This window comes from Aspergillus welwitschiae, assembly GCF_003344945.1.
Source record: "Aspergillus welwitschiae strain CBS 139.54b unplaced genomic scaffold BDQ94scaffold_36, whole genome shotgun sequence".
Taxonomy (NCBI): Eukaryota; Fungi; Ascomycota; class Eurotiomycetes; order Eurotiales; family Aspergillaceae; genus Aspergillus; species Aspergillus welwitschiae.
This window is the reverse complement of record NW_020798730.1, coordinates 51,346-72,399: the sequence shown is the minus strand read 5'-3', so window position 1 is coordinate 72,399 and position 21,054 is coordinate 51,346. Positions and strand designations below refer to the sequence as shown.

Sequence of the window (21,054 nt, the reverse complement as noted above, 5' to 3'; positions counted from 1 at the left end):
TCATCTTTCCTATCCGAGGCATGCTTGCTTGCTTGCTTGCTTGCTTCCTTCTCCTCATCCTTCTGCCAACCTCAACATCTTCTCTCTGTCCACAGCCATTGACTGCAGCATTCGATCGATTTATACGTTCTATCCTGAACGAATACCTCCTCCTTCTCTTCGTATCATATATCCTTCCTTCATAAGCTTCTTCTACCACAAATTACTTAGAACGGGGTACCTCTCTAGGCTAATCCCCGTGACGTCACCGTACGCATACCAACGGCGCAACTCAAGACAGCTGAAACCATAGCCATAACCATAACCTGCAGCGCCCTTCAGGTCCTCCCCATCCCATCTCATTCCTATAATCCATTCCTCCCGCCCATCCCGTTACCGACAATCAAACATCAATTGCGCTCAATTGTCTCACCATACCATCTCCCAACCAAGTCCCTCCTATCCTATCCATCGCAACCACATTGTCGCAACCAACAATGGCCTTCCTCCTCAGCCGCACAACCACCACTCTTCTAGGCACCGGCCTCGGTGTCGGCCTCTCCCTCTCCCTCTACCCACTCTCCCCCTTCCGCGCACCCCCAATGCAATGCCAATACACCGCCCCCTACTACCGCCCCGAATCCCAGACCTCCCCGGACTCCGGCTGGGCCATGGACGCTCAGGACCCGTTGCTGCGCAAACAAGGCACCACCAGAAACTCAAACCATACTACAGGCGGTGGGATTCTGACAGCCTCGAACATGCGCCAGGTGAGTCTGGGGAGCGTGCTGGGGTTGGTTGTGGGTGTGGGGTTGAGGGCCTTTTCAAGAGTGTTGGTGGTGCTTTTGGGGATGGGGATTGTTGCTGTTGAGGTGGGTTTGATTGATCCCTTACATCCTTCCCATTTTTGTTTTGGTTGGTTAAATGGGGGTTGTGGCTAATACTGATATCATTGTAGTGGGCTGCGGCAAGAGGATACAATTTGCTTCCGGTCAACACTCTGCAGAAGTACTTCAAGCGGGTGGATCTGCAAAAGACAGTGTCGCATCATATTCCCTTCAAGATCAGTTTTGGGGCTACGATGGGGTTGGCTGCGTTTGCGCAGTTTTAGGCGAGCTAAGCTGAGATATACAATACGATCTGATATGGTGGAATCATATCCCGAAGAAGAGTCTATGTATCTTGTCTAGCGAATGAAAAAACACCGGGCTTACTATTCTTCAATTGCTGGCATGATTATACTGTGTTATACAGGGTATCATGGATTTATGCCAAGCCGTGCAAGGCGCTATACTATCCTATCCTATCCTATACTATCTATCAATCTATCTTTCTGTCAGTCAACAATCAACTCAATACCAGATCTTCCAAAACACCCTCCATCTCGTCACGTGCCAATGGCACTCCCAAAATCTCCATGCCACTCGTATCCATCCGCGAAGTAATCATCTGATGATCATGGAACTCCTTCAACAATGTCCGGAACATCATCTCCGACGAGGCAATGAACTCCTCCGCCGCTTTCTGATACAGCATCCGGAACTCAATACCCGTTTCATCTCCTCGGCCGTTGCTGCTGTCCCCTCCCCCATTAACACCACCATCCACGTCATCATCCGATATATGTCCTTCATCAGCCATAGAGAGCAGCTCCGTAAGGAGTAACCGATACAAGTTCCTCGCGTTCTCAGGAAGACTCTTCAACACGAATTCGACACCCTCCTTACCACCGACACGGCGACCCTTTCTTCCCAGCAAAGTGCTGACCTCCTCAACAACATCGAACTCGGTATCAAACGGCGCGAAGGTTGTACAGTCGTGGAAGACGAAGTTGAACTGGTCACGCAGGCTGAGATCCCACATCAACAATAGATTCGGGGTATCCGCCGTCGCGAGAAGATGAATTTTCGGCGTAGCTGCTAAACGGGCAAGGAGGGCTTGGTTCGCCGCTCTCCGTAGGGCAGGGGCATCGATGGAATTGATGAGAACGGTAATTGGTTTCTGAGAGGATCGGGACTTTAATACGGACTGGAGCAATTCGAGGACTTCTTGGGGTTGAGAGCCCATCTTGGAAGGGATATCGGCGCCCAGGACGGCGGTGACGATCGTGGCGAAGATGGAACGGATGGAGATGTTGGGTGTGTGTCCATTGACGATGACTACGGAGCTTGAGGCGGAACTGCTGTGGTGGCGGTGGTAGAGCCAGTCTGCGAATTCTTGGAGAAGGCGGCGCTTGGAGCCGTAGCCGTAGAGGCAAATATTGAAGCCTTGGTCGAATTCGAAGTCCCACTGAGGGAAGGACCGGCAGTGGAGGTCGAGAAGGAAAGACTTCTCTTGTTTGTATGGGTCTGCGTATTGTGACATCCTTTCGAAGTACTCCTCGTGCGTTAAGAGGTTTACTTTGCCTAGGTTGTTGTTCGAAGTACGGGGTGGTCCGGCGCGGTTTTGGAAAAAGTATCGCTCATGGGCTGGGAGTTCTCCTTCTGGTGTGGGAGAACGCTTGTTCTTTGCGCCCTTTGGTCGTCCTGCACGACGTTTGGGTGTGGGTGCTGCTTCTGTCGCATCTTTTGCGGCTGGTTGAGTAGACTCCTCCTCGATGGATTCTAATACACCGTTCCCTGTCACTGATATTTTGTCAGGGACCTCGTTGGTATCATCCTGTAGGATCTCCTCCGCAAGACGATCAGCACCGTCCCATATCTCCTCGTCATCCTGTTCAAGGAGAAGACGAGCGCTCTTCTTCTTAGCGGACCGGTCGGCACGGGCTTTCGACGGGGTTGCAACAGTTGACTTTTTCGTGGGCGTTGAAAACAGGTTCTTCGCTTTGGCCTTCTGTGTTGGAGTCTTCAGCCCTGAAGCTTTGAGAGCTGCCGGGGTGTTGTCGGTCTGGGCTTTTTGAGGTGTCGATTTCACTCGTTTCGTAGGGGTGGTGGTGGCCTCGGGGGTTCGTTCACGTTCACCGTTGGTATGCCCATTCACGGTGCCATTGGTGGCCGTAGTCCTCTGCCTCTTGGGCGTAGAGATAGGGAATTGATCATCGGATTCTGGATGCTTGCGTTTCATTTTAGTCAATGGGTCCGGGGAGGTTATCGAAGCAGCTTCGGGGGAATGGCGGAGAGCAAATACCATCCGGGGCACAACAAAGCTCTTCTGGAGGTCCAGAAGAGACGACGAGCACAACAGAGGACGCGAGGGATGGGCGCGCTTGCTGGGAATGCTGATCGCTGATAGATCTGGTCGGCTCCCTCGTGGCTACTTTTTTGCCTTGCGATGGGCGCGTCTGGAACGCGCAGCAAATCAATCAATGGCAGGCCCGACGGTTTCTCCGATTCCGCGATATCGGAGCGGCATTTCATCGCCGCGAATCGCATCACTTCACCTTTCCTGTTTCCGGTGCTTTGGGCTTGTCCTATTCTTATATCTTCCATTGGGACTGCTCACTTGGTTGTATGGCAGTGGTCTACACGTCCACTTTGCCCGATAGGATTTAGCTGCGGTTGTGAGTTCCTGACAAGTCGAGCGAGTCAATTCGGTGAGTCATTTATCTACTTCTATTTATCTCCGATCCTCTCTCCCTGCAGGTATATATACCCAAAGACGTCTCTGCAGCCCTAAGGAAGGCATCCGCACCCATTGGATTTCCCAATATAAATACCTCTAATTGCAGGGAGCAGGTTTACTGACCTCTGCTCATCTGCCCCAGGAAAAAGGAATCCCAATGGCTTTGCCTACCCACTCGGCGGCCACTACCACCATGGCTACCTTCGCCCGCATGGTGAAGGGCCAAGTGCGTTACTACTCTGCGCCCTTGGATATGGCCATTCCCGCCTCCAAGCAGAAGTATATCCCTGCCTCCGGTACCTACCCCAAGGGCTTCTCCGTCTCCGGAACCCACGTCGGCGTGAAGGCGTCGAACACCAGGTTCCCGGACCTGGCTCTCATCTCCTCCGAGACGCCCTGCTCCGCCGCCGCCGTCTTCACCACCAACAAGTTCCAAGCTGCCCCGGTCCAAGCAAGCAAGAATACTCTGAAGGCTACTCAAGGCGAAGGCATCCGGTCCGTGGTAATTAACTCGGGCTGCGCCAACGCCGTGACAGGTAAAGGCGGCCTCGAGGATGCCGTGAGCATGGGCGACAAAGTCGACGAGTGCAATGGCCTCGCCCAGCCCAGCACTCTCGTCATGAGCACTGGTGTCATCGGTCAACGGTAAAGACCCTTTCGCTTCTCCTAGTTCTCCCACCAGCAGCTCATCACTAACAACCCAACCCTTACCACAGCCTCCCCATCTCCAAGATCCTCGACAAAATCCCCACTGCGCACTCGACCCTCTCCTCCACCCACGATTCCTGGCTCACGACTGCCCGCGCTATCTGCACAACAGACACCTTCCCCAAGCTCCTCTCCCAGACGTTCACTCTCCCCTCATCCCCCAACCGCACGTACCGGCTCGCCGGAATGACCAAAGGTGCCGGCATGATCCACCCGAACATGGCCACCCTCCTGGGAGTCCTCTGCACCGATGCGCCCATTGCCTCCTCAGCCCTCCAACCGCTCCTCAAGCACGCCGTATCCCGCTCCTTCAACTCCATCTCCGTAGACGGCGACATCAGCACAAATGACACCATCGCCATCCTGGCCAACGGCGCAGCCGGTGGCGCACCCATTACCTCGACCTCGTCCGCAGACTACACAGCCATGCAGAATGTCCTGACCTCATTCGCGCAATCTCTCTCGCAACTCGTTGTCCGGGACGGTGAAGGCGCCACCAAGTTCGTAACGGTCCGTGTGCAGAACTCCCCCGACTACGAGTCCGCCCGACTGATCGCATCGACGATCGCGCGGTCCCCGCTCGTCAAGACTGCTTTGTACGGAAAGGACGCGAACTGGGGCCGGATTCTGTGCGCGATTGGCTACACGCAGGGCGTTGCAGAGGGGACGGTGGTGCCGGAACGGACTAGTGTTAGCTTCAAGCCTGTGGATGGTAGCGCAGAGTTGAAGTTGTTGGTGAACGGCGAGCCGGAGCAGGTGGATGAGGATCGCGCGGCGGTTATTCTGCAGGAGGAAGATTTGGAGATTGTGGTTGACCTTGGGGGTGGTGAGAAGGGTGAGAAGGGTCTTGGTGGGGAGGAGGCGATTTATTGGTTCTGTGACTTCAGTCACGAGTATGTGACTATTAATGGTGATTATCGGACTTAGGTGAGGGGAAAGGAAATACCAATGTGCAGTGCTTACACTGCACATTGATTGTATAAGTGTGGTTTCGGTATATACCCGCAATTGTTACCTAGTATAGAGATCTATCAGACACCCCCTTGCAGTTGGAGTAGAAAGACACCCGAGATGGTCAAGCCAATTAAGTTAATTTTAGATCTTTTGTCAATATGGTTACAAACCAGGTAGGTGCTATATACAGCTGTGGCGTGGACGTATCTCCGTAGAGAAGATCTTCCCCTCCTGCAAATTGTTAAAACTAGCCATACATCCGTCAAGAACTAAATAATCCAGATCCCAGCCACAACAGCACACTACCTGAGAAGAAACAGAAAGTTGCAAGAACAAACATAAGCCCTCAAACTTCTTCTCATGCTTTCATCAAAAAGGGGGCCTTATCTAGTTACCCGGAACAAGGCCCTTGAGGCCCGATCCAATGTCGCCCTCACGGGCGGCAATTTCAAAGTATCCGTATATAATCCTGCATTTGAATGTTAGTATCCACTTCAGAAAATCTGAGACCAGAGTGAAGACTTACGTAACGGCAAGGAGGATACCAGTACCGCTGCCAAGAGCACCAAGCAGGTCAGAAGCGACGGACAGGGCACCAATGCAGGCACCACCGAAAGCAGCAGCAGTAGGGATGACGCGCTTGAGCTCCTTGTACATGCTCTGCTCACGGTGACCAGCCATCACGAGACCCTGGTCCTTGAGCTGCTTGGCAACATCGCGGGGAGCAGAGCCGGAAACCTCAATCCAGGTCTTGGAGAAGAGAGCACAAGCAACCAGCATGAAGGTGATGTAAACGGCGGTGTGAATGGGGTCAAGAAGGGCCTCCTTGAAGTTCAGGGGAGGAGACATGTAGTAGGCAATGCCGGAGGCGGCGTGGAGCTGGGCAGAACCCTCACGAGGCTCCCAAACACCGAGAAGCTTGACAAGGAGGTTGTCAGAGAAGCGAGAGTACAGCATCTGACTGATGAGGAAGATGTTGGAGCAAAGAGCAGACTGAAGCATGATGGGCATGTTGGAGGTGTAGAACAGGCGAACAGGGTAGGAACCACGCATGCCACGCTGGCGGGAGGACTTGACAGGGATCTCAACACGGAAGCCCTGGAGGTAGATCACAGCGGCGAAAACGAGGAGAGTAGCCAGCAGGTTCATGATGTTGGGGAGGTTCTGGCGGTAGAAAGCCTCGCGGAGAGCGCGCTGCTTGTCGGACCAGGTCAACAGAAGGTGGAAGAGGGCAATGATGGCACCCTCAAACTCGGGACCACGGCCAGTGTTGATGGTCGTAGGAGAGAAAGCCTTCCAGACGATCGACTCGCAGATGTTGGTCGCGATGAACAGAGAGATACCGCTACCAAGACCATAGCCCTTCTGGAGCAGCTCATCCAGCAGGATGACAACCAAGCCAGCAACGACCAGCTGAACAATCAGCAGAACACAGATACCGGCACCAAGGTCACTGGGCTGGCCGTAAAGACCAGTGAGGACGTAGACGCAGGCCTGACCGAAGGACAGGATGATAGCGAAGAGCTTCTGAGCGGTCTGATACAGTTCACGGTCGGTCTTCAGGTCCAGGTTGACATCGATGAGGTGGGTACCAGCGAGAAGCTATCAGACAAAAGCCACATATTAGCAAATGCCCGATATCCGTGATCAGATTGCAATTTCCCCATTACATACCTGGAAAACCATGCCAGAGGAGATGATGGGGGTGATACCCAGTTCCATCAGGGTACCCCGGTTACTGGCCAACATCATACGGAGCCAGTACAGAGGGTCGGAGGTGTCAGAGGAGACAATTCCGTACAAGGGCATCTGGCTCATGACCAGGAAGATCAATAGGGTCAACTGCAGGGGTAATCCATTAGCTTAGAAGCTCATGTCGAGCTGGACAAGTATCACGTACCCCCGTCCACATCAACTTCTGGTTGAAGGGAACCTTGGTTTCCGGGGCGGCCACCTCCGGGAGGAGGGGCGTGAAGGGCTTGATGAGATCGAGAAACCGGACTAGAATCGAGTATCAGCATTTGCTGATCCATTGAGGTAAAGGATGGAACGCTGTCGCGGAGATGGCAGCGATCGCGTGCAAGACTCACGTCCGCTCATTGTGACTGTTGCACCTCCCAGAGCTGCAGGATTACTCGAATAAAAGGGGAGGGAAAGAAAGAAAGGAAAGCTGGAGGCGAGAACCAGCTGAAGGAATGGAGGGGAAGTACAAAAGGAGAAGGAGAAGAAGAAAAGACGACGGAAGAGAGAGAGGATGGAGGAGAAAGGGAGGAAGCGATGAGGTCGACGGGGATTGCGGGTGCGATCGAGAGTCGCCTCGCTGGCCACTTTGCGCCCACCCAGCCACGCTAACCCGTTGAGGCCACTTGGTCGCTTTCCTCCGCCCCTACAAGAACAATAATGACCACGATGCAGCACTATAAGCTGGAAACAACCATTTAATTGACTGAATGGGTAGGGTATTCGATAATTCTAACAAAAAAGTATCTCTCTCAAAAAGTACTCTATCTAGGTATCTCAAGGTATCACTGTATAACGGTCATATTTCACCGTTCCCTCCCAATAAAGGCCGTGCTTCCTGGTATCCGTACGCTTCGGTCAACGTAGAGCAAGCATACCAAACTGTCAGGGCCCAACAAGACAGAGACAATCATCAATCACGTTCTCCAACTCTCCGAGTCGCTCCTTCAATCCTTTGTTCTCTTCCTTCAAAATCCCCATGACACTCCATGCTTCCGAAGCAGGAACCCCATGACAAATATTACACTTCGAGCTGTTGGTCCACGAGCTGGCGATGCTCCTCGGTGTCAGCCCTTTTATAACCCGATCATAAGTAGATGGACGCGCAGGCGTCGGTGCTGGGGCTGGTGTTGGAGCTGGTTTGAGCTCTTTCTGGCTCTGCTGTGCAGGAGCAGTTGTACTAGGAGTAGACAAGGCGATCTGCGAGATATTTGGAGATGGCGCGACCGTCGACGCCGGAGACTCAAGCACTTCGCGGCGGGAGAATACACTCTCAGCAAGGCTCTCGTCTCCTGAATCGAAGCCTGAATCGCTGGTAAACGTACCATTGCTGGCGCGTTTGAGGCTTCGCTTAGGGGTCTGAAGTTCAGCCCCCAGATCAGAGGTACTCTCGTCGTCGCTGGAGCGAACCAGCGTGATGCTGCGTAGGCGTGCCTCTTCCTCTCGGCGACGTAATTGCCGCTCATGCTCCAGCTCTTCTGCCATGGCCTTCATAGCTTTCTCTTGTTGGATCACTTTCTCAGCCATGCCATCTAACTGGATCTTGAGGTTCCCGATCCGTGTTCGAGTTACCTCCAGCTCTTCTTGCTTCTCATTCTTGTCGGCCAAAGCTTCATGTAAGGCGAATGTCCTCTGTTTGTATGCAGCCTGCAGCCGCCTAAGTACAGTATCTGCGTTCTGTCTTAGGGCGTCAAAGGCTTCCCGGCCTTCCAGATTACTGAATCCAGTCGGGAATAAAGCGGCGTTGATATCGAGGTTCAAGAACTCGTCCTGGGCAGGTTCGGGCAGCTCCAGTCTGCTATCTCCCTGTCTCTTTAATCCGAAGAACGAGAAGGGACTTGATGATGTAACCTGTTTCAAAGGCGATGGCGCAGTCATCCGCTTCTGAGTTCGGCTTGTCAGGCCCGTCGGGACGTTGGGCGACCCGTAAAATTCGCGACTGGCGCGCTTCTCCATGTCGTCTGTTGCAGCCGAGTCCTGCTCTCCTGACTGATACACTACTCCTAAGTTGACCGGTTCCGACTTTCCTTGAAACCAGCCCGACAAGCGTTTTGCGCCTTCTTCGAGTCTCCTTCTAGCAGTGTTCTCAACTGGTGGGTTCGAGGGAGTAGTGCCAGAGTCCAAGTCTTCGTAGGTTTTGGGTTGATCGGAGAAGAGCTTCCTGGACGGCAGAGGGGCTTGCCGCGGGATAATTTCGGTGTTCGCCCGACGGTGAGAGGGGTGTGAAGGATATTGTTTCGGCGGTAGTGGGGATAACGCATCCGAGCTTGGTGCTAAAGTAGTTACAGGGGTATTCTGGTGGGCAGGTTGATTGTCTGCGTAAGGCTGACAATTCTCCTCGATTTCGGTCGACGCGACCGCTGTCGAGGACAGTTCCGAACTATCGCTACTCGCAGGCGTGGCTGTAGTTGACGGGTGCTCGGGGTCGCGGAGCATTGTTGAGATCGAAGGTGACTGGACGGTAGGTGGGAAGGGATGGGGCTTGGAATGACGAAGGGTCGCGGTTGGTCGCACCACTTGGACACGGACTGGAATGCCACGTCGATTCGTCGTCCAATCCAATGCACGGTCACGTATGCCGCGGTCGCTCGTCTGCGAGGAAGCAAAAGGGGGGGGAGAGAGGGGAGGAGAAAGACGGAAATGAGTAGCTCCCGAAGCTGTCCCTCTAGATCTTCTCTTCTTTGCTGGATTGCGGGGCGATAAACAAGGAATTGATAGAGGATGGACCGTTAAAACGGTATAGGATGGGCCGAAGGTCGACGGTGTATACGTTATGGACAATAGTCTAAGTGGAAATTGGACGCGATTGTAACAGATGTTCTTCAGGTTGATGAACTCGACCGCCAAGCGATAGCGATCAGACGGCGTACCCGCACGTGCCCCTGTCAGCGACGAGTGCTGAGGATCCTGCACGATCTATCTAGGAGTGGATGGAGCGATCTTTGAAATTTCAGAGCCGGACTGTCTTAGTTGGTGTTCAGAATGTTCGATATGTGGTCAACAATCTGACGAGGAGTCGCGATGGATCCTTTAGGTCAAGGAACCACGAAATATCGCGAGGTTGGGTATGTATTCTTAGAAGTCATGCTCCGCCAAACAGCAAAAAGCCGGTGGCTGAACAACCTTCTCTATGCTCCACCATGAGGCCCTGCGCTAGATGAGTGGTGGATGAGCGGGTGGTTACATGGCCTCTGAGTGATATTGTGCTGTCATGATCTTTTATTAGGCACAAAGTCGCCCCATTCCCTCAGCTCCCCTGAACCGGGCAAGCAATGACTCCAGGCGGCGCATGAATACCTTTCCATGATCCGACGACGTCATCTGTAGCACTGGCAGAGGCAATGGTCTCCTTGACGACTGGATAGTGGCATATACCATTGACGCCACATCCTACGCAGTGACCAAAACGGTGATGCCCCTTTTGCGCTGTCATTGCTGGACGGGCCCTGGAGTGCTTAGAGTCTGGACTCTTGGGGTCCCGTTTCATACGGTTTAGTTCGCAGACGATCCTCTCCTCCGTGAGATTAAGCAATCTCGGGGTTAAGCAATCATTTGCGGAGGATAAGGGGGACACAGCAATATCCACCTGTGTTTAATCGTTGTCAGTACTCCATCCTTCGCCCCCGAATGGATGAATGATTCCGAAGACCAGGCCCCAAGGACGTCTGGCACGTACGGCACGTACGGCTCGGAAAATTGTATGTAGTCGGCCGTATACCGTGGAACCTGCGAGCCATAAATGTTCATATGCGCTGCGTGCACTCGAGCTGCAGCGATGCATCGTTTCTGGTTTACGAGGCATGGCTGCCTAAGGCTTGCGGGGTCACATGCTCTATAGAATATCTGGTTCTAGGAGAATACCAGTTGACTATTTCATTGTCCGGGTGAGAACTGTAGTATACTGAATTGGGAGTATGAATTATACACAAAGTATACGCAAAGTATACGCAAAGTACATCACGGTCCTTGAATTTGAAATAACTAAACCGCGTGCTCATCACTTCTATTACTGGGACTAGTAGTACTACCACTACCGTGATTTCCGGAGTATATATAGTTTCCAAATAGTAGGCGCTCGAGTACTATCTAGTATATAGTAGGATACGTGCAGTCCTCCTGATCTACACCCCCTGAATAGCCATCATTATGCGTCACAAAAACTAGCTGCAATATATCACGATATCACAGACGAAATACCTCATAAAGTCCATTGTGGGCTAGTAAAGTTCACAACCCGAGAATACATGTCGATGTTGATCACTCCCACCTACCGGGCGGTGAGCCTCAAATGGCCGCAGCTTTGCAGAAACACAATCAAGATCAAGCTTATGGATCGAAGTAACAGTTCCTCTTTGCATGTACTAGCCAACTGCACATCAAGAAAAAGGGCTTCCGTTTATTTGTATTCATGATTGTGACCCCTCTTTGTTTATAATCCTGTACGAACTCCACAGTATTCCCACACCAGCGACATGGCAAGCTCGGCCGCAAGCGGGTTGAAGTACCTTTCCAATGCGCTAGCAACACCTGAACAGCTATCAAACTCATCATCATCCATTGATGGTGTGCCTGTTGATCTAGAAGCATCAGTTCGATATGCGGGCGCGCAGCTCACACAAACAGCGGGAATTCTGTTGCGATTGTCGCAAGATATTATCGCGCAGGCTATTGTGACATTTACCCGATTCTGGATAGGTTCGGAAGGCGGCAGTCTACGAATATACTCCGTGAAGGTATTCGGAATTGCTATTATCTCTGCGAAGGAAATCGAAAAGGTACTGACAGGCTATGTTCACCTAGGATGTATCCGCCGCAGCACTGTACATGACCGCCAAGTTATCCTTCCAACCTACCTCTCCCCGCTCGGTGCTAAACGTTTACGCTTTTCTCTTGTCGAAAGATGCGTCGCCATTGTGGTTCATAAACTCAAAGGGGTCGCCAGACAAGGCAATGCCAGAGACCTACCACCTTACGGAAGGCGATTATCATGCACAACGACTGGTTCTGCTGCGCATCGAGTCGATCATTCTGCGCACGTTGGGATTCAATACGCATGTAGCTCTTCCTCACACTATCGCCTTGACCTACCTCCAGACCCTTGGCGTCCCATCCTCAGCCGTTGCTCATAGAGTATTCGAGCATCTCAACTCAGCGCTATTGTCGCCACAGTTATTATACGCTACGCACCAACCAAACGCCCTTGCCGTGGCTTCGATCTACCTCGCATCCCGAGAAGTGGGAGTCAAACTCGTCGATGGCGACTGGTGGGAAGTGTTCGATGTCGACCGGGAGGACCTTGGATTCTTAGTGGTGGGCATGAGAAGCATGGAGGGATTTGCGCGGGCGGAAATGGAAAAGTGGAAGGGCCGAGGGGTACCCATGACGGTGGACGAGCTGGAGGGTGAGATAGAACACAGGAGAATGATGGAAGAGGGTGAGTGAGGACTACGCAGCATGCAAGACAATTCTATCATGCGGGCGCAGCTGGCTTGAGGAAGATCCCGGTTACAGGCTATACATGGTCCAGAACAAGCAACTGGAACAAGAGAGGGCCACGCTGGAGCCGATATGATCAGATATCGGAGATAGCAGCCAGCCTTTCCGAGGACCCGTGGGCGTGGAAATCCCCGCCACTCAAGTGACAGGGCCGCTTTGCTTCGGAGGATGCCATAGCCAGTTATTCTTCCAGGCCCTCGAAATGGCAAAATAAGGGACCTACGTAATGATTTGCGGGTAAAACCGAACCTGGCCCTTCTGCAAGTCCGCAATCACCTACCAGAAACACTGAGTAAACCAGATGAATGAAGGAAAGTCCAGTGACCGGCAAGCCACATGGTTAGCAAAGTATGATCACCAGTAAACTCATGGGAAAGTTGTGTTGTTTTTGGTGGGTGATGGAGCCTCAGCCACCTGATGTACCCCGCGTGCATCGTCCAGGCCTCCGATAAGTTCGTCACCGCCACAGCCAAACCCATTCCCTCCATCCCCATCATTCCCTCTCTCTCCTTTAATTCTTCCTATAGATAAGCTTCCTTCCCCTCCCTCCCATTTATATATCATATTTCCCCCTCATCCTATCCCAACTTTAGCAACAGACCTTCCAAGGAATCCAAGAAAGAAACCCCCCCCCCCCTCCAAACCTAGGCAAACACGCAAGCAAACTAAAGCAATGAACATCCTCCACTCCACCCTCTCCACCTGGCGAGACCGTCTCGCCCCCGTCTCCCGCACTTCAACCTTTAGAACAACCGGCCAAATCACCCCCGAAGAGTTTGTCCTAGCAGGCGACTACCTAGTCTACAAGTTCCCCTCCTGGTCCTGGGCCGATGCCGCGACCCCCGCAAAGCGTGTCTCCTACCTCCCGCCCGGAAAGCAGTTCCTGGTAACCCGCGGCGTGCCATGTCACCGCCGCCTAAATGACAACTTCGCTGGGGACGCAGGCCACGAAGACGAGATCGTCCGGGGCATGCTAGCGGGCGAGGGCGACAATGATGACGATGGCTGGTTACGGACCGGAGGCGGCGATAATGCAGCATCGTCCTCATCATCTGCTCGGATCGGAGATGTACGGACGGTCGACGAGGCCGGGAATATGGGCGAGGTAGAGGAACCGGAAGAAGATGAGATTCCGGATATGGAGGATGAGGATGATGATGAAGAGGCAATTATTCGGGAACCGGTGACGGGGACAACGCAGTGAGTCGAACTATCTCACCCCCTCCTCTTCCAGCTCGGACTGTTATTCATACCTCCTCTTTTCCCTCCCCCCCCCCTAACTTGCACTGCCTGGCCTTATCACATCAAAGAAACCGTATCAGTAAAGCTGATGAATCCTTATAAAAACAGACCGACCCGCACCTACAACCTCTATATAACCTACGCCAACTTCTACCGCACCCCACGCCTCTACCTCTCCGGCTACCTTTCAGCCTCTGAACCCCTCCCGCCGCAACTGATGATGGAAGACATAGTCGGCGACTACAAAGACAAAACCGTCACTCTCGAAGACTTCCCCTGGTTCGAAGGCAGTGTGAAGATGGCGACCGTGCATCCATGCCGGCACGCCTCCGTGATGAAAACCCTCCTGGATCGCGCCGACGCGGCGCTCAAGATCCGTCGCGATAAGCTCAAGGCCGCGGCCACGGCGCACGCCGAGCCTGATGCGAAGGTCGCTGCTGGAGCGGGCGGCTTGGAAGGGTTAGTGGACGATGTTAAGGGACTGTCGATGGGTGAGGGACATAGCCAGGGGCAAGGAGGAGGTGGTGATGAGTGGGAGATGCTGCAGCACGATGAGGAAGAGCAGGTTGCGATTCGGGTGGATCAGTATCTGGTTGTGTTTTTGAAATTTATTGCTAGTGTTACGCCGGGGATTGAGCATGACTTTACGATGGGGGTCTAGATGACTGACTAACTGAATAAGAGGGGACCCCGTCTTCCCTCTCTCTTTTTCTGTTGGGGTGCTTTTCATCTTTTGTTTTTGTTCTGTTGTTGTTGGTTTCGGGGTTTCACTGATATTGGGATCGTGAGCTTGGTTTTATACCTTTTTTTTCCTCTTATGGCCTTCGTTGTCTTTTATTCTGTTGTGTTGGTGGTTATGCCATTTCCCACCCTCCATCTCTCAAGGTCCCCATGAACCGGCGTGAGGAACAATGTTGATGTTATTATGAGACATGAATATGATATCACGAGACGTTAATGCAGATATTATTTATTCTATTTTATCCTTTTGTACGGAGATCCATGATAATAGAACCAAATGTAAATAATAATACTAATACACCCAAAGAACATTACAAATATTATATGCTAACCACCCAGTGATTCAGAAGAGAAAAGAAGATGAAAGGAAGAAAGGAAAGGAAAAAAGATCCAACCAGAATCAACAAGCAATAGAAACAGTACTTCCAGTCAAACTAGACCCACTCTGGAAAAGAAAATGTATATCGAAGGGAAAAATAATGGGAGGGGGAAAGGGGTAATGGTGACAAAAGGAAACCTATGGACGACGGGGAAGGGAGGGTGAACGGTCAATGAGAGTTATGGATAGACGTAGAGGCAGTGATGGGAACGCATGTCATGCTCATGCAGGGCATTGGCAGGTGTATGCAGGCAATGCTGGAGCAGCTGGAGAAGGAGTGGGTGCGATCCTGGGCTCGGATGCAGACTCGTGGTCAGGTTGGGGCTGGGGCTGGGGCTGGGGCTGGGGCTGGGGCTCCGGTTGAGGGCTCGGTGTAGAGTTGGGCTGAGGTACAGGGGTAGGCTCGGGGGCAGGAGATGACTCCGGTTCAGGGGAAGGTCCATGATCAGAAGAAGGCTCAGGAGATTGCTCGGGCTCAGGCTGGGGCTCAGGCTGTGGCTCAGGCTCCGGTGCTGGGCATTCTTGCACGACTGGCTCTTCAGGTTCCTCGGTCTCAGCAGGAGGAGCCGGCTCGGAGGGGGTAGACGGAGCAGGGGGAGCAGTGGTAAGGGGAGCAGTGGTAAGGGGAGCGGTGGTAGGGGGAGCAGTGGTAGGGGGAGCAGCTGGTGGAGTGGTGGTTGGAGGAGCAGGAGGAGGAGGAGTACTTGTAGGGGGAGCAGGAGGGGGTTGGGTAGAGTCAGTTATAGTTGTAGATGTAGCGGGAGGGGCAGGAGGAGCAGGAACAGAAGTCTCGATCGGAGGGTTGACTGGCGGAGGGTTGACTGGCGGAGGGTTGACTGGCGGAGGGTTGGCTGGGGGAGGGTTGACTGGCGGAGGGTTGACTGGCGGAGGGTTGACTGGCGGAGGGTTGACTGGCGGAGGGTTGACTGGCGGAGGGTTGACTGGCGGAGGGTTAACTGGCGGAGGTGGAGGGGTCGTCGTGGACTCTGGGATAGTCGTAGTGGAAGTAGTTGAAGGGTTTGGTCGTGACTCTTCAGTCTCCTCATAGTTGTTACTGAAGTAGTTGCCCATGTTGATGCTGGGACCACCCGGGATGCCGATATTCATCCCATTACCTGCGTTGGTGTTGCTGGACTCGCTTGAGCCCTCATCATCATTGTCGCCCCCACGGTCTTCACGAAATCTGTTGGAGGCATACTGGCCAGAGTTGAAGGATGGACCATCAGGGATCGAGAAGCCCATGTTAGAGCCGGACTGAGTGTTGGTATTGAGATGGTGGCTCTGTCTTCGCACAATGGCTCCATCCTGCAGTATGTGTCAGCTTCGTTGATGCTTTTATTTGAGATTGAGATTGAATTTTAACATACTCCCGCAGCGACAGGTGCAGACAGAACGGGAGCCACAGCCAGCACGAGGCATAGCAGTGCCGGAAAGCCCACGAGGTTGTACATTGTAGAAGGGAAAGAATGTGACGTAATTATCATAAGAAGGAAACTATCCGAGTTGAAGGAGCGAATAACCGATTTAGAGATTGGCAGGAGTGGAATGAGCTGGGAAAGAATGAACAGCTGTGATCTGCAGCGAATGAGTGCTCTGATGAAAAGAATGTCGGCACGGAATTGTGGCCTTCTTATACCAGAAGACAGACACTCAAGTCATCGCGGTATACAAGGGCTCTGAGACCCTTTCTAGGACACTATCCCTCAGCATAGGGCCAGCCACAGGGCCATGCAAGGCCCACGAGACAACGACTCCGATAGTCACGGTGACCTCATGGCGAGGAGGACCTAGCCACTCTCCAGGAGACGGCCCTTCCGAAGGGCAACCTCCCTGGAGCAGTTTTTCAAGTAGCAGCCTCAAGGTTGAAAGGAAAATGGGATGATAAGATAGGGAGGGATGAGGGCTCGACCAGGTCGGGGGCGGACGCAAGGAGAGCAGAGCCATTGTTCGGCCAGATGTACCAAATACTGCAAAGAACCAAAATAAAAGAACACCCCTGTTCTCGGAAAGTCTCTCGTAGCTTTAATCTTTACACGTAATGGCCGATGCATATGCAAAAAGATAAGTTCCGTCATGTTCGTCAAGTCATGGTTTCCGTCCAAAAAAAGTAATGGCCCATCCCCGTTGAGATGGAGTCCATAGTAATCATAGTCCAAATACGGCTATGAGGTTAACATCCACAACAAACAATCTGCGACCGCAAGGTAACGCTTCGCCTCAACCCTAACTACACCTTCCCACAGTCCGAATTCCCAAAAGCCGTGCCAAAGTTCGTCGTATTCTTGAACCTTAATTCTGGCTCTTCACCCTGACTCGGGGGCTCGACTTCAGCCTGTTTCTGATCAGTGCTTCGGGGATAGCCAAGGGCCTGCTTGACCTGGTCCAGAAGCTTTTGATCAAGCTCCTTCAGAAACTCACTATCGTGCTCTTCCTCATTCAGCAAGGTGAGTGGCCCCTTCAGGGCAGGGTCATCCGCCAAATCCCCAAAGTACGAGTCGGAATTTTCTGCAGGTTGCCGAGGCGCTTCCGAAGCGAGGGGCTCCTCCTCGTTTGCGGCCTCCTGGGGTGACGGCTGCTCCGTGTCGATGTCTCGATCGATCCTAGCCATGGGTGTGTGACCGGCGTTCCTGGTCAGGTTGAACTCTGGTGGGCCAAGTTCAGACAGTTTCAATTTGAGGCTGTTGCGGTGCTCAGCAGAAGGTCTGGAGGAAAGTGATGGAGAGCCCTCGAGCGATGGTGGCGACGGTGGTGTGATTACACGAGCGACAATCTCTGGCGGCAATGCTGAGGACTTGAGCGTGATCCCGTCAAGTTTACTATCAAGCCTCTCAATTGGGACAGGAACGCATGCGCTCGAGGTCAAGTCAGTCGCATGTGACTTCGGCGAAAGCGCAGCATCCAAGGATGGCACAGAGACCGAAGGATTGCCTCCTTGCTCCGGAAATAGGAGACCTGAGAGGTCTGTCTTCTCCGCGTTGGGAAATACCCTTGTGGGTTTGCTTCCAGGGCTTGAGCCTTCCCACACTTGGGTACTTGTCGAGTGAGAAGAATCAGTGTGTTCTGCCGAAAATGGGTGGCTGAATTGGTTGCGAAATGCAGATGACGATGCATAAGATTGAAAAGTGCCGGTCGGGAGCGCGGCCGTACTAGTAGCGGCGGTCCCTGTGGATCCCCTACCCTTCAGCAGCGACTCTAGTTCAGAGATCCTCTGGTTCAATAGCGCACGCTCATTCTCCCATAGATGTCGTTCCTCGTTGAATAACTTCCTCTCATGCTCAAAATTCGCACGCTGGCGATCGAGGAGCGACCGTACTTGTCTCAAGTAATCGGCACTTACAACCGAATAACTGGCTGCTTCTGTATCTGGGCCGCCAGAATAGTTTGGTCTCGATTCGAGATGGGTGTCTGGTACTGACTGTGTTCGACGGACAGGAGTTGGAGTAGGCGAGAAGCGAACCTCCTTGTAGAGGCTCCCATGGCCATTGGGGGACTTTGTAGCGGTTGCTGGCTTCATTTTGAAACTATTGGAGTTGCTGAGACACTCCCGGGGGCAGTCTGGGTAGGTTCTATCCCCTTCATAAAGGGACGAGAAAACGAGAGAGAGAGAGAGGGAGGGAGGGAGAGGGGTAAGGGGAAGGCAAATGGAGCGAACAATTGGCGAAATAATCGAAACGTGAATACTTTAGTTCGGTACTAGCTAAAACATCAGCCGAGCTACAGCAGCATCACTGTGATAATCGCGCGTGGAGCGACTGAATCTCTTAACAGCAGTTACTGAAGTAGAGGGACAAATAAGAACCGGGGAACCACACCGACCGGGTAACTTACCAGTGGCAAATGAGATGGGGAACTGTGGGGGAGCGAGCTGTCCGGAGTGGGCAATCGAGCGTTGATAAGCCACCGGTGCCTGAAGCAGAGTTTCAAACCGCAGGGCGAGGAGCTTCGTGCTTCGTGGACCAAAGATGTTGATGCTGGCAGCCAGCGACCACAAAAGGATGGACAAGTGGACGATGTGCTTGACTGCAGACTGCAGCGCGAAGGGCACACAGCATTTATCAGGCGGCGGGAGCCTATGAGTAACAGCCTGCAGGAAGAGATTATTATGCCAATCTTCTCTCAAACGGACTGAGGATGGATGACAGGATAGAGAAAGATCCACCCGAATGCGGGGAGAAATTACTACCAACACTTACTACTCGATAATATACCAGAGAAATCGAAATGCCCAGTGGTTCGATATCAAACGTGGGGGATTTAACGGCAGGCTGATATAGACTAGACAGGGAAGGAAACCAGACTGGGAAAAGAAAAATAAATAAAAAAAGGAACAGGAGGGGATAGAAGAAAGGGGGAAACAAGAGGGAAAAAGAGGAAGAAGAACGGCTGTCAAGAAGAAGCGTGGGATTCAAATGTGATTTGGTTGCTTCTTCAACCACCAAAAGGAACTTGAGGCCGACGATCACGAGGCAGACATGACGTTATTGCTTGGATGCTCGCGAAAACGAAAAGGAACAGAACAGTCATTCCGCCTGTCCCTTTGGGTTTCACCTCCATATTTGGCTCATTTTGTCTTCTTCTTTTAGATACCAGTTCCTCCAACCTCCACAGGTCTTCCCCTCCTTCTAAGGCTATGATTTCATGGTCCAGGCGGGTCAATGAATCCCCATCATCTGGTACGTCCAGCAGACGGACCGATCTGAAGCTAACCCACTACACTAACCGAGCGGGCGGCAACGGTTGCTGCTGCCCGCTGCAAGTCGCCCATGCATCTACCAACTATGATCATGCTACATTTCTAGCTCGCAGGAAAAGAAAATGACCAGGAATGACGCTGATTCAGATAGCTCTAACCACTGCAGCAACATGACGCTGTAAGAAAAGAAAATAACAGAACGGAAAAAGACCCTTTCCAAGAATGCACAACCTATGACTTCCCGCCCGTTTGCGACCAAACACCATTCTCCGTGCTCATGCCCATCCCCACCTCCCAACCCTCCAACGTGACATTCCGAGATATTTGGCAATCAAAGAGTGGAGTACCTCGAGACTAGCAGAGTCTACTGCGCTGTGTGTGTGTACATATTAGACTCTCTTCGCACCGATCTTCCTAAACGTCATCCTGCAGATATTAGTCCCAGTGGGTATCTGATCGGAAGGAGGAGAAACCCCCCGTCGGAAAAAAGTAAATGGCTGGATAGGTGAGACAATATATTACTAATGTAGACGAATAGAAAGAAGAGGAGATAGTCATGATGAGAAGAAAAACATAACACCCGGTTCCTATGCGATAGCGAGCTTCGTCTGTGACGCCCGCGTCTCAGCCTGAAGCGATTTCTTTGCATCGTCCATAACATGTCGATGCATCGACGGTAGTGGAAAGAAATGGAGATCTTTGTGCAAAGCTCCAAAAATCGTCGCCAGATACCAAATTCCCCGAGCCGACGATTCCAAATTCCCTACCGCAGCAGAAGGGAAGTAGAAGCGAGGATCCAAGTAAAACATGGTACTTGTCCAATTTGGCAGCTTCTCCATCAGCATGCGGGCGGCTGCTTTATACTCCTTCAAGGTCCGCTTCGGCACGCCGGTTTGCGAGTGGACGAAGAAGAAGATCTCGAACCCGACGCTGCGAATGCGCTTGCGCGCCGTGGCACTGATGGTGTCCAAGAAGGTGCCCAGACGGTCAAGATTGAACGAGTTCAGGAAGAAGAGAGTGTTCTGCGAATACACAAAGTCCTCAACCTCGTCGTGAATTTGCCGGTTCACGGAGAGTAGGTTGCGAACTCGACCGTTCTCACCTACCCAGCTGGGACACATTGAGAGAGCTCGGTATCGGCCGCGTGCCGTGAAGACGTTCCCGCGGTCGTTAATCACGATCATCGGACGATCCGTGAATTCGTTGGGAACGACCAGCGCATATTCGTAGATCATGAGACGAAGCTCCAAAGGTAATTTGAGGAATGGCGATGGTTTGGTTGTATTCGTCTGGGGAGCATCCCCCCAATGCTCCTGTGGTCGTGGAATTCCCATTGTGAAGAGACAAGAAGTATGTACTAGCTCACGCTAGCTAGTGGGTTCGTTCGGAGTCCGTCGACAAAGCCAAACAGAGATCCACTCAGATCAAATCACTCATAGTAGTAGTAGCACATATAATAGATCAGATGTGCAAGACTGTGGTTCAATAGCGTGTCTGCCAACGACGCAAGAGGAGTACTATATAAAGCCACTCCACGACGTCAGCTCTGACACCCGGAAAA

General features: G+C 52.4%; 10 protein-coding genes across 10 annotated transcripts; 3 read left to right on the top strand and 7 right to left on the bottom strand.

Moving 5' to 3' along the window:
- Positions 1-69: 69 nt before the first annotated feature.
- On the top strand, positions 70-1,209 carry BDQ94DRAFT_150328 (uncharacterized protein). The gene is made up of 2 exons (XM_026767560.1): positions 70-851; positions 938-1,209. The coding sequence occupies exons 1-2, from the start codon at positions 477-479 to the stop codon at positions 1,088-1,090; spliced, it is 528 nt and encodes a 175-aa protein (XP_026622494.1). The 5' UTR covers positions 70-476; the 3' UTR covers positions 1,091-1,209.
- On the bottom strand, positions 1,210-3,222 carry BDQ94DRAFT_150326 (origin recognition complex subunit 2). Its single transcript, XM_026767559.1, has 2 exons — positions 3,106-3,222; positions 1,210-3,030 (listed from the first exon to the last, which is right to left on the bottom strand). Exons 1-2 carry the CDS (start codon positions 3,106-3,108, stop codon positions 1,327-1,329), a joined length of 1,707 nt encoding a protein of 568 aa, XP_026622493.1. The 5' UTR covers positions 3,109-3,222; the 3' UTR covers positions 1,210-1,326.
- A 158-nt stretch (positions 3,223-3,380) lies between these two features.
- Positions 3,381-5,320, top strand: BDQ94DRAFT_150324 (bifunctional ornithine acetyltransferase/N-acetylglutamate synthase). Its single transcript, XM_026767558.1, has 3 exons — positions 3,381-3,511; positions 3,683-4,185; positions 4,257-5,320. Exons 2-3 carry the CDS (start codon positions 3,698-3,700, stop codon positions 5,173-5,175), a joined length of 1,407 nt encoding a protein of 468 aa, XP_026622492.1. The 5' UTR covers positions 3,381-3,511; positions 3,683-3,697; the 3' UTR covers positions 5,176-5,320.
- BDQ94DRAFT_150321 (translocon subunit SEC61) lies at positions 5,321-7,485 on the bottom strand. The gene is made up of 5 exons (XM_026767557.1): positions 7,293-7,485; positions 7,103-7,203; positions 6,877-7,044; positions 5,729-6,804; positions 5,321-5,671 (listed from the first exon to the last, which is right to left on the bottom strand). The coding sequence occupies exons 1-5, from the start codon at positions 7,300-7,302 to the stop codon at positions 5,590-5,592; spliced, it is 1,437 nt and encodes a 478-aa protein (XP_026622491.1). The 5' UTR covers positions 7,303-7,485; the 3' UTR covers positions 5,321-5,589.
- A 132-nt stretch (positions 7,486-7,617) lies between these two features.
- BDQ94DRAFT_182261 (uncharacterized protein) lies at positions 7,618-11,854 on the bottom strand (the record flags this gene model as incomplete). The annotated part of the gene is made up of 7 exons (XM_026774099.1): positions 7,618-9,534; positions 9,745-9,858; positions 10,205-10,456; positions 10,552-10,785; positions 11,214-11,303; positions 11,408-11,720; positions 11,796-11,854. The coding sequence occupies 7 exons, from the start codon at positions 11,852-11,854 to the stop codon at positions 7,828-7,830; spliced, it is 2,769 nt and encodes a 922-aa protein (XP_026622490.1). The 3' UTR covers positions 7,618-7,827.
- A 261-nt stretch (positions 11,855-12,115) lies between these two features.
- Positions 12,116-12,563, bottom strand: BDQ94DRAFT_83151 (uncharacterized protein). The gene has a single exon (XM_026776646.1). It carries the CDS (start codon positions 12,414-12,416, stop codon positions 12,159-12,161), a length of 258 nt encoding a protein of 85 aa, XP_026622489.1. The 5' UTR covers positions 12,417-12,563; the 3' UTR covers positions 12,116-12,158.
- Positions 12,564-13,111: 548 nt separating this feature from the next.
- BDQ94DRAFT_173746 (ATG3/ATG10 family protein) lies at positions 13,112-14,341 on the top strand (the record flags this gene model as incomplete). The annotated part of the gene is made up of 2 exons (XM_026772218.1): positions 13,112-13,638; positions 13,789-14,341. The coding sequence occupies 2 exons, from the start codon at positions 13,112-13,114 to the stop codon at positions 14,339-14,341; spliced, it is 1,080 nt and encodes a 359-aa protein (XP_026622488.1).
- Positions 14,342-15,022: 681 nt separating this feature from the next.
- On the bottom strand, positions 15,023-16,251 carry BDQ94DRAFT_173745 (putative cell wall protein; the record flags this gene model as incomplete). The annotated part of the gene is made up of 2 exons (XM_026772217.1): positions 15,023-16,105; positions 16,168-16,251. The coding sequence occupies 2 exons, from the start codon at positions 16,249-16,251 to the stop codon at positions 15,023-15,025; spliced, it is 1,167 nt and encodes a 388-aa protein (XP_026622487.1).
- A 684-nt stretch (positions 16,252-16,935) lies between these two features.
- Positions 16,936-18,812, bottom strand: BDQ94DRAFT_83072 (uncharacterized protein). The gene is made up of 3 exons (XM_026776644.1): positions 18,629-18,812; positions 17,219-18,497; positions 16,936-17,132 (listed from the first exon to the last, which is right to left on the bottom strand). Exons 2-3 carry the CDS (start codon positions 18,312-18,314, stop codon positions 17,128-17,130), a joined length of 1,101 nt encoding a protein of 366 aa, XP_026622486.1. The 5' UTR covers positions 18,315-18,497; positions 18,629-18,812; the 3' UTR covers positions 16,936-17,127.
- Positions 18,813-20,080: 1,268 nt separating this feature from the next.
- BDQ94DRAFT_161966 (uncharacterized protein) lies at positions 20,081-20,827 on the bottom strand (the record flags this gene model as incomplete). Its single annotated transcript, XM_026769469.1, has 1 exon — positions 20,081-20,827. The coding sequence occupies one exon, from the start codon at positions 20,825-20,827 to the stop codon at positions 20,081-20,083; it is 747 nt and encodes a 248-aa protein (XP_026622485.1).
- Positions 20,828-21,054: the final 227 nt, after the last annotated feature.